This window comes from Rhinatrema bivittatum, chromosome 6 (genome assembly GCF_901001135.1).
Source record: "Rhinatrema bivittatum chromosome 6, aRhiBiv1.1, whole genome shotgun sequence".
Classification (NCBI taxonomy): Eukaryota; Metazoa; Chordata; class Amphibia; order Gymnophiona; family Rhinatrematidae; genus Rhinatrema; species Rhinatrema bivittatum.
Genome location: NC_042620.1, coordinates 201,830,247 through 201,846,502, shown reverse-complemented (window position 1 = coordinate 201,846,502; position 16,256 = coordinate 201,830,247). Strand labels below are relative to the sequence as shown.

General features: G+C 42.8%; 1 protein-coding gene across 1 annotated transcript in view; it reads left to right on the top strand.

The window, feature by feature from the left end:
- The window catches only part of IQCA1 (IQ motif containing with AAA domain 1), a 645,805-nt gene that overhangs the window by 54,914 nt on the left and 574,635 nt on the right, over nt 1-16,256 (top strand). Inside the window, exon 3 of the mRNA XM_029606410.1 lies at nt 9,153-9,269. Coding sequence (XP_029462270.1) covers nt 9,153-9,269 — 117 coding nt within the window. The remainder of the gene's footprint in view (nt 1-9,152; nt 9,270-16,256) is intronic.

The following is a 16,256-nucleotide window of genomic DNA, read 5'->3' as shown; positions in this document are numbered from 1 at the left end:
TGGAGGATAGCAAATGCAACCCCAATATTTAAAAAGAGCTCCAGGGGCGATCCAGGAAACTATAGACCGGTTAGCCTGACTTCAGTGCCAGGAAAAATAGTGGAAAGTGTTCTAAACATCAAAATCACAGAACATATAGAAAGACATGGTTTAATGGAACAAAGTCAGCATGGCTTTACCCAGGGCAAGTCTTGCCTCACAAATCTGCTTCACTTTTTTGAAGGAGTTAATAAACATGTGGATAAAGGTGAACCGGTGGATATAGTATACTTGGATTTTCAGAAGGCGTTTGACAAAGTTCCTCATGAGAGGCTTCTAGAAAAAGTAAAAAGTCATGGGATAGGTGGCGATGGCCTTTCGTGGATTGCAAACTGGCTAAAAGACAGGAAACAGAGAGTAGGATTAAATGAACAATTTTCTCAGTGGAAGGGAGTTGACAGTGTTTACCCTTTCCAGTGTTTACCCTTACCACTGTTTACCCTTTTCCACTGAGAAAATTGACCATTTAATCCTACTCTCTGTTTCCTGTCTTTTAACCAGTTTGTAATCCACGAAAGGACATCGCCCCCTATCCCATGACTTTTTAGTTTTCTTAGAAGCCTCTCATGAGGGACTTTGTCAAAAGGCTTCTGAAAATCCAAATACACTACATCTACCGTTTCACCTTTATCCACATGTTTATTAAACCCTTCAAAAAAATGAAGCAGATTTGATAGGCAAGACTTCCCTTGAGTAAATCCATGTTGACTGTGTTCCATTAATCCATGTCTTTCTATATGCTCTATGATTTTGATCTTTAGAATAGTTTCCACTATTTTTCCTGGTACTGATGTCAGGGTCACTGGTCTATAGTTTCCCAGATCACCCCTGGAGCCCTTTTTAATATTGGGGTTACACTGGCCGCCCTCCAGTCTTCAGGAGCAATGGATGATTTTAATGATAGGTTACAAATTTTAACTAATAGATCAGAAATTTCATTTTTGAGTTCCTTCAGTACCGTAAGATACATACCACCCGGTTTAGGTGATTTGCTACTCTTTAGTTTGTCAATCTGGCCTACTACATCTTCCAGGTTCACAGTGATTTGGTTCAGTTCATCTGACTCATCACCCTTGAAAACCATCTCTGGAACTGGTATCTCTCCAACATCCTCATTAGTAAACACGGAAGCAAAGAATTCATTTAGTCTTTCTGCAATGGCCTTATCTTCTCTAAGAACCCCTTTAAACCCTCGGTCATCTAATGGTCCAACCGACTCCCTGACAGGTTTCTTGCTTCGGATATATTTTAAAAAGTTTTTAATATGAGTTTTTGCCTCTACGGCCAACTTCATTTCAAATTCTCTCTTCACCTATCTTATCAATGTTTTACACTTAACTTGACAATGCTTATGCTTTTTCCTATTTTCTTCCGATGGATCCTTTTTCCAATTTTTGAAGGATTTTTTTTGGCTAAAATAGCTTCTTTCACCTCACCTTTTAACCATGCCGGTAATCGTTTTGCCTTCCTTCCACCTTTCTTAATGCGTGGAATACATCTGGACTGCATGTCTAGGATTGTATTTTTAATCAGTGTCCATGCCTCTTGAACACTTTTAACCTTTGTAGCTGCACGTTTCAGTTTTTTCTAACTATTTTCCTCATTTTGTCAAAGTTTCCCTTTTGAAAATTTAGTGTTAGAGCTGTAGATTTACTTATTGTCCCTCTTCCAGTTATTAGTTTAAATTTATTTATTTATTTAGCATTTTTTATATACCGAGGTATAGCAGAGTTGCCGTCACTCCGGTTTACATACAAAAACAACATGTTACATTGAACGATGTATGAAGTTTAAAATTTAAAATTAACGATAAATGGAGACATAACAAGGAGAATGAATATAGCAAGAACACAGGGTAGAACCCTGAATAGATGAACATAGATATCAGGAAACATTGAAGAAATGGCATCTGTATCATGAAACAGGGAGATTGATCAATGGGGATGTTGAAAGATAGCAGGATATGTTAAAGTACTTTAAAGTCATTGAGTGCTGTCTTTAGAAGATTGGCTGAGTAACCAGGATTTTAGTTCTTTTTTGAAGGATTTTAAGTTTTCTTGATTGGTGAGGAAATGAGGTACCGAATTCCATAGCTTTGGGCCGATGATGGATAAGGCTCTGTTTCTGGTGGAGGATAATTTGGCCTGTGGAAGTGAGGGAATCACTAGATGAATTTTGCTGGCAGATCTTGTTGTTCGTTGAGAGCAATGAATGTGAATGATGTCATCAAAGGCGGAGAAGTCGGCTTTGTATATTGCTTTGTGGAGTATGGTGAGAACTTTGAATTCTACTCTTTTTTCAATAGGGAGCCACTGTAATTGGTTGAGAACAGGTGTAATGTGATCAGCTTTTCTTTTGCCTGTTAATACTCTGGCTGCAGCATTCTGAAGGAGCTGCAAAGGTCTCAAAGAAGATTTTGGAAGGCCGATCAAAAGGGAGTTGCAGTAATCCAAACCTGAAAATATGAGGGCTTGAAGGACGGTTTTGAAATCATGGGGGTGAAGCAGAGGTTTTAGATGCTTTATTATTTGAAGTTTGTGAAAGCCTTCTTTTATTTTTGTGGAGATGTGTTTTTTGTAGTTTAGGTCAGTGTCTAACCAACACCCAGGTCTTTAACACTCTCTTTAAGATGGACGAGGGTCTTGTCAAAGTGGAAGGGTGGAATTGTTTTATGTCCAGGATTTTTTTTGGCAATTAGGATACATTCAGTTTTGCTTGTATTTAGACATAATTTAAGATGAATTAGCATGTTTCTGATTGCATCCAGGTGTGAGGCTGCTTTAGACATAGCATCTTCTATCGAGGAGGAAATAGGAATAAGGAATTGTATATCGTCTGCGTACATGTAATACGTTATGTCAAGTCTTGATAAGAGATGGCATAGAGGGGTAAGGTAGATGTTGAATAAAATGGGTGAAAGAGCTGATCCTTGTGGCACACCTGTTTCGAGGGGGATGGGGTTCGATGAACTATTGTTGTGAGAGACGTTGAAGTGTCTGTTACTAAGGAAGGATGTGAACCAACTAAGAGTTTTGCCAGCTAGCCCAATGGATTCTAGACAGGAGATAAGAATTTTATGATCCACTGTGTCGAAGGCTGCAGAGAGGTCTAAGAGTATCAGAAGGTATCCTTTTTTGTTGTCAAATCCTCTTAGGATGGTATTGGAGAGTTTAAGAAGGAGGGTTTCAGTGCTGTGGTTTTTTCTGAAGCCGAATTGGGAGGGATAAAGAATTTTGTTATCGTCTAGATGATCGTTGAGTTGTTTCAAAGCCGCCTTCTCTATCATTTTAGTGAAGAAAGGTAGGTTGGAGATTGGGCGGTAGTTGTTTAGGTCGTCTGGTTATGATCACTATTGCCAAGTGGCCTCACCACCGTTACCTTTCTCACCAAATTCTGCGTTCCATTAAGAATTAAATCTAAAATGGCTCCCTCTCTCGTTGGTTCCTGAACCAGTTGCTCCATGAAGCAGTCATTTATTACATCCAGGAACTTTATGGGGCAGATTTTATAAATCTGCGCACACGCGTACTTTTGTTCGCGCAACAGGCGCGAACAAGAGTACGCGGGATTTCAATAGATACGCTCGTAGCCGTGCGTATCCATTAAAATCCGGGGTCGGCGCATGCAAGGCTGCCCAAAATCGGCAGCCTGCACGCGCTGAGCCACGCAGCCTGCCTCCTTTCCCTCCGAGGCCGCTCCGAAATCGGAGCGGCCTCGGAGGGAACTTTCCTTCCACCCCCCCGCACCTTTCCTTCCCTTCCCCTACCTAACCCACCCCCCCAGGCCCTATCTAAACCCCCCCTACCTTTGTCGGCAAAGTTTGCGCGTGCCGGGCCGGCTGCCACGCTCCATGTTCTGGTCCGGGGACTGGTCCGGAGGCCGCGGCCACGCCCCCGGAAAGCCCCCGGGCCGAAACCATGCCCGTGGCGCCGCCCCCGAAACGCCGCATCAGTCGCGACACGCCCCCGAAACGCTGCGTCACTACCGACACGCCCCCCGACATGCCCCTCCATGCAAGCCCCGTGACTTATGCGCGTCCCGGGGCTTGCGCGCGCCGCCGAGCCTATGCAAAATAGGCTCGGCGCGCGCGGGGGGGGTTTGGGGTAGGTTTTCGGGGGCTACGCGCGTATCTTACACGCGTACCCCTTTGAAAATCTACCCCTATGTCTCTAGCAAGTCCTGATGTTACATTTACCCAATCAATATTGGGGTAATTGAAATCGCCCATTATTACTGCACTGCCAAATTGGTTAGCTTCCCTGATTTCTCTTAGCATTTCATCATCTGTCTGACCAATTTGTCCAGGTGGACAGTAGTATACTCCTATCACTACACTCTTACCCAACACACTTGGGATTTCTACACATATAGATTCTACTGAGCATTTAGTCTTTTGTATGATCTTTATCCTGCTGTACTCTATACCCTCCCAGACATAAAGTGCCACATCCCCATCAAATTGATCCTCCCTATCATTGCAATATAATTTGTACCCAGATGTAGCACTGTCCCATTGGTTATCCTCCTTCCACTAGGTCTCTGTGATGTCAATTATGTCAATCTCATCATTTACTTTAACTCTCCTATCTTACGTCTTAGACTTCTGGCATTGGCATACAGACTTTTCAAAGTGTGTTTTTTGTTTGTATTAACAACCTGCTTTTCAGTTGATAGGGATATTTTGGAGATCTTCAGCTCAGATGATTTTTTACATAAAGCACATGGACCACGTTTGCTTTTATTGGAACCTCTCTGTTGGGATGCCCTAACTCTCCTGTTTCAATAGTATCCTTCTAGTTTAAAAGTTAGTGCCAGCAGCTTGGTTCCACTCTGGTAAAGGTTGAGCCCATCCTTTCGGAAAAGTCTCCCCCATCCCCAAATATTTCTCCGGTTCCTTACAAATCTGAATCTCTCTTCCCTGCACCATCGTCTCATCCACGCATTGAAACTCTGGAGCTCTGCCTGCCTCTGGGGACCTGCACGTGGAACAGGAAGCATTTCAGAGAATGCAACCCTGGAGGTTCTGGATTTCAGCTTTCTACCTAAAATCCTAAATTTGGCTTCCAGAACCTCTCTCCCACATTTTCCTATGTCAGTGCCCACATGTACCACGACAGCCAGCTCCTCCCCAGCACTGTCTATAATCCTATGTAGGTGATGCGTGAGGTCTGCCACCTTCGCACCAGGCAGGTAAGTTACCAGGCGGTCCTCACGTCCACCAGCCACCCTGCTATCTACATTTCTAATAATTGAATCACCAACTATGATGGCCGGCCTAATCCTTCTCTCCTGGGCAGTAGCCCTGGGAGAATTGTCCTCAGTGTGAGAGGACAATATATCACCTGGAGAGCAGATCCTTGCTAAAGGATCACTTCCTGCTACACCAGGGTGATGTTCTCCAACTAGGAGCCCTTTCTCATCCAAGGCAACACTGGGGTTGCCGGACTGGATTTGTGACTTGGCTACTATGTCCCTGAAAATGTCATCAGTGTACCTCTCTGTCTGCCTCAGCTCCTCCAAGTCTGCTACTCTAGCCTCCAGAGATCAGACTCGTTCCCTGAGAGCCAGGAGATCTTTGCACCGAGTGCACACATACGATCTCTCACTGGCGGGTAAAAAATCATACATGTGACACTCAATGCAAAAGACTGGAAAGCCCCCCTCTTGGTGCTGGACTGCTGCGTTCATCTTAATTCTGTTGAGATTCTAGTTAAGTTTAGGATACTAAGGGAACTGGAATTAGAGTACTTTAAATGTATAGGTGTATTTATGAATTAATCTGCTAGCTAAGTTTAGGATACTAAGGGCCAGATTTTATAACATGTGCATGGGCGCAGATTTGTGCGCGCAACCCGGCGCGCACAAATCTACACCCGATTTTATAACATGCGCACGCAGCCGCACGCATGTTATAAAATCCAGGGTCGGCATGCGCAAGGGGGTGCACCGAGCCCTCAGGGAGCCCCGATGGCTTTCCCCGTTCCCTTCCCTTCCCCTATCTAACCTGCCCCCCAGCCCTACCTAAATCCCCCCCACCTTTATTTTGTGTTTTATGCCTGCCTCTGGGCAGGCGTAACTTGTGAGTGCCGGCCGAGTGCCGGCACGCGAACCCTTGGCCCAGCTGCTGTGCCAGAGGCCTCGGTCCCGCCCTCGGACCGGCACCCCACCTGTGCCCCTGCCCCCTTCCCACCCCTTTTTCAAAGCCCTGGGACATACGCGCGTCCCGGGGCTTGCGCTCGTCACCGAGCAAAATAGGCTCGGTGCATGCAGGGACGGGTTTTCGGGGTTACGCGCATAACCCTTTGAAAATCTGCCCCTAAGGGAGTTGGAGTTAGAGTACTTTAAATGTACAGGTGAATTTACTAATTAATCAGCTAGTGTCCTACAAAGGGATAATTAAACTTTCAATAAGGGCTGGTACAATAATATGATTTAGATAAGAGCCTGATTGATTTTTAATGAGAAAGTGTCTCTTGCCTAAAAATCAAGGGTTGAGTGGGTGGGAAAGACAGAGACTAGAATTAACTATCTTTGGCTTGCTTATTATCTCAGACACACACAAATTCTAAAGAATATATCCCATTATTTCATCTTTTTCCAAACTTTTATAAGTCCAAAGATTTCCCAAAGCTATACTTACCAATCCTCTTTAACCACCATTAAATTGATCTTCACTCAAAGAATTAAAGGGTTTGAGATTACGTGCCTAATTGTGCGCGCTTCCAGTCCTTTTCTACTGAAAGGGTGCGGGGCCTCTTGAAGCTGGGGCTGTGGAATTCAATCCCTGGATAACTTGCTGTGACCTCTTGACTCCTTTCCCAGGGTATGCTGGGAGCAGTATGCAGATGAGCCTTCCAGTGCTCTTTTACTGTTGGGCCCCATCCTTAGCTGGTGGAGTTGTCTGAGGCACAGGCCCAACTGGAGATTCACCCATACCAGCCCTCATTTTCTTTAGGTTAAGCTGTCAGATGAGGGGACCAGCAGGTCATGGGCAGGGGCCTCTGCTGACAAGCTGGAGATCAGTAGAGATGGTCGGGTCACAGGCCAGGGTCCGGGGTAGGCTAGGTATGGGTATAGTCAAAGAGCAGGCAAAGGTCGGTGGCAGGCAGAGGTCAAACTTGGTCAAGAGTCAGGCAGTGGTCAGTGGCAGGCAGAGTTAAGCATAGTCATGAGTCAAGTAGTGGTCAGTGGTAGGCGGAGTTCAGGCATAGATCTGAGTAAAGTAGTGTTAGTGGCAGGCAGGTGGAGTTCAGGTGTAGTCATGAGTCAGGCCGAGGTTAGAACCAGAGATCCATCCAAGGAAAGGCAGGTTTGAGAGGTAGGCAAACAAGGACACTGAAGACACTGAAGAAATGAAGGCTGACCACAGACAAAGACCAGATGGAGAACTGAAGAGATGAGACCTCAGATGAAGACCACGGGAACAGTTGAGATGAAGGCAGGAACACTGAGACAAAGGCCAGGAACAGATGCTGGAACGCTGGGGGCAACTCGCTCTACTATACATTACAGTAGTGGACCTATTGCTGAGGTCCTGGAGCAGAGTCAAGAGAGGCCTTTTATAGGTCTTAGCGTCAAACATCATCTTCAGGGGCTACGGGGCTTTGCCCTTCAAGACACTGGCGTGCCTAGGGAGTACTCGCCATGCAAGAGGCATCAGCCATGTCTCACAGTGATGGAGAAGGGTAGCTGGCCTGGGGGAAGTCAGCGTCGTCATCTGCCACATGCACTGGGTCGGGCAGGAGGTAAGAACAGCAGTCTGTGGAGCAGCCTGTGGACCGCCGAGTGCAACACCCTGCACCTCCTCTCTTCCAAGGTGTACATATTCATATCCTTCAGCCTTTGCTCATAAGTCTTCTGATACAGACTGCACACCATTTTGGTCACCTTTCTCTGGACCACCTCCATCCTGTCTCTATCTTTTTTGAGGTACTGTTTCCAGTACTGAACGCAGTGCTCCAGGTGAGCCGGGCAAGGTATTGCGTTGTTTCTGGGGTTAGCGGGTTTTCGCGGCGATCCGGGGCTTAACGTTGTTTCAAGGGTCAAGGGGGGTGATTCCTGCTCCTGAATCACTCCCCCAGCGACCGAGCTTTCCGGAGTAGTAGAAGCAGTAATGCCCGCCAATATGCCGGGAATTGTAGGCTGTCGGGGATCGACTGATGGTGAGTTGATAATCTCACCCCTTAGTTGTCCCTTTCTTTTAGTATGCGGCATTTTTTTTTTTCCCAAAGTAGAAGAAATGACAGCATTCTCCCTCCGGCGTCTTGCACAGGACTGCGTCTAGGCGGCCATCTTGCCTCCAGGGTAACGACCTGTACAAGGGCATCACCATCTCCTTTTTCTTACTGGTTACTCCTCTCTCTATGCAACTCAGCATTCTTCTAGCTTTAGCTAACACCTTGTTACATTGCTTCACTGCCTTCAGATCACCAGACACTATCAACCCAAGTCTGTGCCCATTAGTCTTTCACTACCCGTCATATACAATTCATTTGGATTACTGCAACCTAGATACATGACTCTGCACTTCTTGGCATTGAATCTCAAATGCCAAATCAAATAGAACTTCTCTGCCTTCACTCCAGACTGGCAGAGAAACAAGAATTCAGCTAATATTTTCAGTGGTGGATATAGGCCTTGATGGGGAGGTGCTTTGTTCACTTTTTTTAAATGTAAAAGGTCAAAAAATACCCATACTTATATCCGGGCCTATACTGTACATAGAAGGTATAGCTTCCTTTTAAATAGAAGAAGGATTTGCAAGTGTTATTTTTTATTGCCTTTAAAAATATATCATGTTTGATCCTGTACAACTTAAAAGGAAAAGTAAAGCCTGACTAATATTGTCTTATAAATCTGGTACATATAGGGTGATCTTAGTATTTTAGGTTGTCCAATACCATTTTCCAGATGATTTTTCATCATTTTTTTTCTTATGTCCATCTTATATTTTTCTTTGTTAATATATAGTTATGTTTCATTTATATTTATCTTTATCTCATTGAGATATGTATTATAATGTTTTTCGTTATTTTTCCTATGTATGATTTTATAAATTTCAATTAAAATACATTTAAAAATTGTATATTATGCTTTTTTTTTTTCATTTTCAGGAAGATCTTGTGATCCCTATCCCTAAGTATTTTTTAAAGGAGAAGCTGAAAGTGCTGAAAGAGCGAGAGAAAATCCTTGCAGAAATCTTATTACGTGCTGAATTCCCTGAATTTAAGGTTAGTACAGCACAGAAAATGTTTAACTAAGTTGGATGATTCCTAAACAGAATAGTAGTCATACTGGATATTCAGATTTATATTTATTGGGTATGATTTTTTTCCACTTGCATTCTTGGAACCAAGAGAGAAGGATTTTTTTTTTCATCCAGAAGAATTTAGTGGCCCAAACTCTGCAGGAATTTTTGCTGGACACTAGATAGTAGAGAATAACAAATCCCTAATGCATAATTTAACTATGCAGCTGGCTAATTCAAAGAAACGTGAACCTGAAGTCTTCTTTCAATCAATTATATGCATCATTAAAAATAGAATTAAATAAAAATTAAATTAATGATTCAGCCATCTGGTCAAAAGTCAGAAGCCAGACAGGGTCAAAATTCATACATCTATTCTACAGTGGCAAGAGCAGTACTAGAGTAAGGAAGGGGATAGCTAGCTATTCCCCTTGAATATGCATAGGCCCTTCCAGTTATTGTACCAGATGTAGGAAGACCAATATTGAGCTGGTTTATGCGGCTAAATTAAGAACCTAGCTGGACAAATGGTGGGATTGCAAAATCCCATCATGTTGAATGGTTATGATTTATCCAGGTAAGTTTTTAACCAGAAAAACCTTATCTGGATAAATCATGGGTGTTTTGGAGGCATTTTGAGGTGGGTCAAATTTATGAATATCTACCCAGAAAACTCCGATATTCAGAGTTATCAGCATACATTATCCAGGTAAGTCTGATTGTGCCACGAGGCAGTCCTAAAATTATCCAAAGAACTTCGATTTAACTAGTTATATGCTGAACATCTGCTTTAAGTTCTCTGGATAAGTTTAGTCAGATAACTTACCCAAGCAGCCTAGCCCATTGCTGAATATTGATCTTATAGAGGCTGATATTCAGCGCCACTTATCTAGATAACCTTTTATCCAGCTAAATATTATTTGGATAAGGGAGGGATAAGTGCATATCTTTAGGCTTATCCGCCTAAGCTAGCCGGATAAGTTAGACCTACAATTTAGCTGGTGTAAAGTTAGCTGGATAAACTTATCTGGCAAACTATTTTATTTATTTATTTATTTGTTTTTATATACCGACATTCGAAACGAGTATCACATCGGTTTACATGGTAACTTGAGGGATAGTTTGACAACAGGTCATCTTATCTTTTTACATTGAAACATTGTAGAACAGGGTAACGACTTATCTTTTTTTTTCAATTCTTTTTTTTCAATTTTGAACATTTCTACCAGGAAAAAAACTCCTTACAGAAAATTCAATGTCCTAACAAATTATATATTCACAAGTATACATATTAAACATCATATATATTTATATATATATATATATATATATACGGACATTTAAATTATAAGAAAAATAGGTGTAATTAGGAGGCGGAAGGAGCAATATCATCAAGGAATTCTCAATATATAACTAAAAGGACAATGGCACGCCTATAATACTGCTTCATTATTTTTAAACTGGATCTGTCGGAGTATCCATGGGGGCTCTTCTAGCCAAGAACGACTTCAGTTGATCAGGTTCTAAGAATATATAGTTCACATTAAGGTATCTGATGCACGCTTTGCAGGGATATTTCAAAGTAAACTTCGCTCCTAGCTTCAAAACATCTGGTCGCAAGGAAAGAAAGTCCTTCCTACGGGTTTGGGTCGTTTTGATCACATCTGGATAAATCCATATGGGACTTCCATAGAAAGGAATCTGATGATTTCTAAAGAATAAACGCATTACATGATTTCTTTCAGTAAGAAATGCAAAGGACACGAATAAAGGTCTCCTTTGATTAATCTCATAATCAGTAGACATTTCCAAAATATTGGTTAAATTTAAGGAAGAAATTTGTTCCTGCTCTTGATTAGATTGCTGTTGAAGATAAAAAGCCTTTGTAACCACTGGCAAAGCTTGTTCAGGAATTTTTAAGTTCTTTTTCATATAGAGTTTGAATAGTTCTAGTGGAGAGATAGAATTTATAACAGGAAAACTTAATATACAAAGGTTGTGTGCCCTTAATGCGTTTTCAACTATCTCTAATCTTTTTGAATTTATACGTTCAGAGTCCATTAATTTTGCTTGTTTCAATTCAATTGTAGCCATTTTTCTTTCCAATTCTTCTGTTCTATTAGAGAAATTTGTAATTAAATTGTTATTCCTCACTGATTGATTTTGTATCTCCACTGTCACTTTAGACAAAGTTTTAATGGAATTTTCTATAGAACTTAACATAGTCCAAATCCCCTCCAGAGACATTGCATCAGGTTTCTTTGTGGGAGGACAAACTGAAAGTTCTTTAAGCTGTTGTAGTGCCCCTGCTTCGACAGTCCCCTCGCTTCCCCCGATACCTTGAGATGCAAATGAGGTGGCCTCCTCCCGTGCTAGCGGCGTAGAAGCCCTCAGGGGTCCCTCCATTCCTCCTGGAGTTCCTTCCTCTGGTTGATTTTCCCCTCTTTCTCCTCCCGAAGCTTCCACTCGCCATGCTCCGGTGCCTCCATTCCTGGCCATAGCCAATGCCCCTCCGACTTCCGCCGAAGCCGGGCAAGGTATTGCGTTGTTTCTGGGGTTAGCGGGTTTTCGCGGCGATCCGGGGCTTAACGTTGTTTCAAGGGTCAAGGGGGGTGATTCCTGCTCCTGAATCACTCCCCCAGCGACCGAGCTCTCCGGAGTAGTAGAAGCAGTAATGCCCGCCAATATGCCGGGAATTGTAGGCTGTCGGGGATCGACTGATGGTGAGTTGATAATCTCACCCCTTAGTTGTCCCTTTCTTTTAGTATGCGGCATTTTTTTTTTCCCAAAGTAGAAGAAATGACAGCGTTCTCCCTCCGGCGTCTTGCACAGGACTGCGTCTAGGCGGCCATCTTGCCTCCAGGGTAACGACTTATCTTAACAGTATAACATGATTTTAACTAGTTGTCTGAACAGTATAACATTAATTTTCACAGATTATCTTAACGGTATAGCATGACATTTAATGATTTATCTTAATATAATAGTGCGACTTTTAAGGAATTATCTTAAATTAACTATTAGATAGCTGGGTATATTTAATGGCGCAGATGCACAATATTTCATCCAAATTAGCAGAAAGGTTTATCCAGCTAATTTGATCAGCTGGATAGCAGCTGAATATGGACCTCATAGTAGATATTTATTTTATTTTATTACAAGGGTTTATTACTCACTCTCCTACCTTATACTCAGAGCAAGGTACAGAGTTATTGAGTGGTTTATATCTGTATGACAGAGAAGACAAAATAGATAATATATCGGAAATGGGGTGAGAAAGCATGACTTATAGGGTGGAAAAGCAATGCAGTACATATAATAAAGTACAATATATAGAACAATGCAATGCACATGCAAGACAGATTTATATTGTGCTGCATACTGTGCATATTATACATGTGCAGCATATTTGCAACAGTGATGGAGATAGTAGGAGTAATAGGATAGAACAAGGGGGTGAGGGAGATTTAGTGAATGGGTTAGCACCATTGGTCACTGGGGGTGCCCATGAGTATAGGGCCAGCTAGGCTTGGTGAAAGATCCAGATTTTGACCACATGATGGATTACCAATATGTTGATGGTTATATGGTGCACAGATTCTACTCCCTACACATGTTTCCAATACGTTCCCATAGACGCCTTTCTTCCATCAAGGGCTTCTTAAATGTGTCTCTTCTGCTGCCTCTCTTAGCCAGCACTCTTCTAATGTTGAACCGGGATGGGGTTCACTGTTCCTCAGACCCATGTCCTGGCCGAGACCAGTATGCTTCCCATATTTCTCAATCTATCACACCAGTAACCAATTTGCCTTCTCACAAGTCAGTCTCAAACGTAGACTCACTGATGTTCTCAGGTACTGGTAGCATCATAAAACCTTCCACACATAAATCCTACCATTCAAAATGGCATGATTTACCACATGACGCATACAAAAGGGTGTTACCCTTTTTTCTTTTTCTATATCACTCTTTCTCTTGCTCCCTTGGATTCTGCTCCCTAGACATCCTCTGTTCCGATTGGTGTATCGTTTGGGAGTGGGGATACCCAATTAATGGTAAATCCCTTCTGAGTCAGCTTACCATGGATTATCCACTGATCAAGCCACCTCTATTTTCACTAGTCACGGAATGGAACATATATTTTATTCTTATAAGTCTCATACGTTCTTTGTTTGAGCCTTTCCATTCCTCTCATTTCACAGTTTGACATGGGAAATTTTTCCCTCATAAATGTCATTTCTGCCAACTGGGTCAGTCAGTTATACACCTTGTTACATACTCATCAGACCCTGCGTTCCTCCGTGACTGAGTGGTTTTTACGTATTCAACTTCATATCCTTCTTAAGGTAGACGTTGCATCTCTCCTTACTCAGAATATACTCTGTCCAATTTTCCCAACACCTCTCTCTCATCAAAGCGAGAGGTTTTTTTCCACTTCTTGGACAGCAAGTAGCACATTTAAGACTAATCGGAGAAAATTCTTTTTCACTCAACGCACAATAAAGCTCTGGAATTTGTTGCCAGAGGATGTGGTTAGTGCAGTTAGTGTAGCTGGGTTCAAAAAAGGTTTGGATAAGTTCTTGGAGGAGAAGTCCATTAATGGCTATTAATCAAGTTTACTTAGGGAATAGCCACTGCTATTAATTGCATCAGTAGCATGGGATCTTCTTAGTGTTTGGGTAATTGCCAGGTTCTTGTGGCCTGGTTTTGGCCTCTGTTGGAAACAGGATGCTGGGCTTGATGGACCCTTGGTCTGACCCAGCATGGCAATTTCTTATGTTCTTATGTTCTAATAGTGCACTTGCATTCTATCTAGATCACACTACACGCCATAGGAATTCCACCTAACTCTTTCCTTCTGTGGCAAGAGTCAAGCTGCGAGTTCCAGTGGGCAAACAGACACATTCCTTCTAATTGATGGTCTGTATTTTTCTACCTGCTCAACATGGCTTTAAGAAAGGACATAATACTGAATCACTATTAGTTACTCTGATTGACCCAGTCCATCGTGGTTTCGACAATGGAACATCTTTTATCTTGATTCTCCTAGACATCTCTGCTGCATTTGACTTTGTCAACCACGAGATACTTCTCCATAGATTAGAAGAAATTGGTATAAAGGGTAATGTCCTGCAATGGTTTCATTCTTTTCTTTCTAATCATTCCTTCAAGGTTTCTTACAATAAAATCTCAGATCTCGTATCTCTTCCGCAAGATGTCCCTCAAGGGTCATCCCTTTCACCTTCCCTTTTCAACATTTATATGCTTCCATTATGTAACTATCTGAACAAAATAGGCCCTTCATACTTCCTGTATACGGATGATGATCAAATATTATTACCTATTAAAGATAACATCAAGAACATGTTGTCCCAATGGGAAATATATCTATTTGATATAAACAACATCTTATCTCAAATGGCACTGTCACTCAATCAGAACAAAACAGAGTTTCATCATCTCTCCAAAAAATTGTCACCTCTATCCATGGATCCCTCAGTATCCCTTAAATATAAAATATCCACATCAGTTAGGGACCTTGGGATCACCTTAGTTAAGGAGCTAGACTTTAAAATTCACATTAAAAATCTAATTAAAGAAGGTTTCTATAAACTTCAAATTCTGAGAAAACTAAGACCTTTACTGCACCCCCAGACTTTAGAACAGTTCTTCAATCCTTAATTTTTGCAAAATTAGACTATTGCAACTCTATTTTAATAGGCTTGCCAGCTACCACCATTAAACCCCTTCAACTGCTACAAAATGCTGCCGCTAGATCCTTAACAAATTGTAGAAAATTTGAACATATTACTCCTATCCTTAATCAATTACATTGGCTTCCCATTTCTTTCAGATCACAGTACAAAATCATTATGCTTGTTCATAAAGGGGTAGATTTTAAGAGCCCTGCTCGCCGGTGCGCCTATGTTCAATAGGCCTACCGGCGTGCGCAGAGCCCCGGGACTCGCGTAAGTCCCGGGGTTTTCCGAGGGGGGCGTGTCGGGGCGTGTCGGGGGCGGGGCCGAGCGGCACGCCGTTTTCGGGGCGGGACGCGGCGTTTCAGGGGCGGGCCCGGGGGCGTGGTTTCGGCCCGGGCGGTGCGGGGGCGTGGCCGCGCCCTCCGGAACCGCCCCCGGGTCGCGTCTAGGCGCACCAGCGGCTCGCTGGTGCGCGGGGATTTACTTCTTCCTCTGGGAGGCGTAAATCCCCCAACAAAGGTGGGGGGGGGGTTTAGACAGGGCCGGGGGGGTGGGTTAGGTAGAGGAAGGGATGGGAAGGTGAGGGGAGGGCGTTAGCGAATTCCCTCCGAGGCCGCTCCGATTTCAGAGCGGCCTTGGCGGGAACGGTGGCAGGCTGCGCGGCTCGGCGCGCGCCGGCTACATGGAATAGGCAGCCTTGCACGCGCCGATCCAGGATTTTAGCGGATACGCACGGCTACGCGCGTATGTACTAAAATCCCGCGTACTTTTGTTTGCGCCTGGAGTGCCAACAAAAGTACACGAACGCGCCGTTTTTGAAAATCTACCCCAAAGCTTATACAATGATCACTCCTCTTGGTTGCAAAAACCCCTGTATCAATGTATTGCCATCAGAAATCTATGTTCAATAGACACGGGTTTCTTCCTATTCCCCCCAACAAAAAATTCACAAAACAACCACTAGAAACTGGGCTGCTTCTTTAATTGGTCCTAATCTATAGAACTCTCTACTGTCTCCTCTAAGAACTGACCCCTCTACACCTTCCTTTAAAAAGAACCTTAAAACGTGGCTTTTTATCAAAGCTTTCCCCCAACAAATCTAATAAATAACACCCCTATCATATGTTTTTTTTCCTTAATTACTTTTTATTGTTTTAGAACAATGGGTTATTGTTTTATATAGGTCTATTTTCAATCTATGTTGTTTTCTAATTTGATGTTATAATTTCATTCTTAAGTTTTTGAATTGTTTCATTGTATTCTGTCCTCAA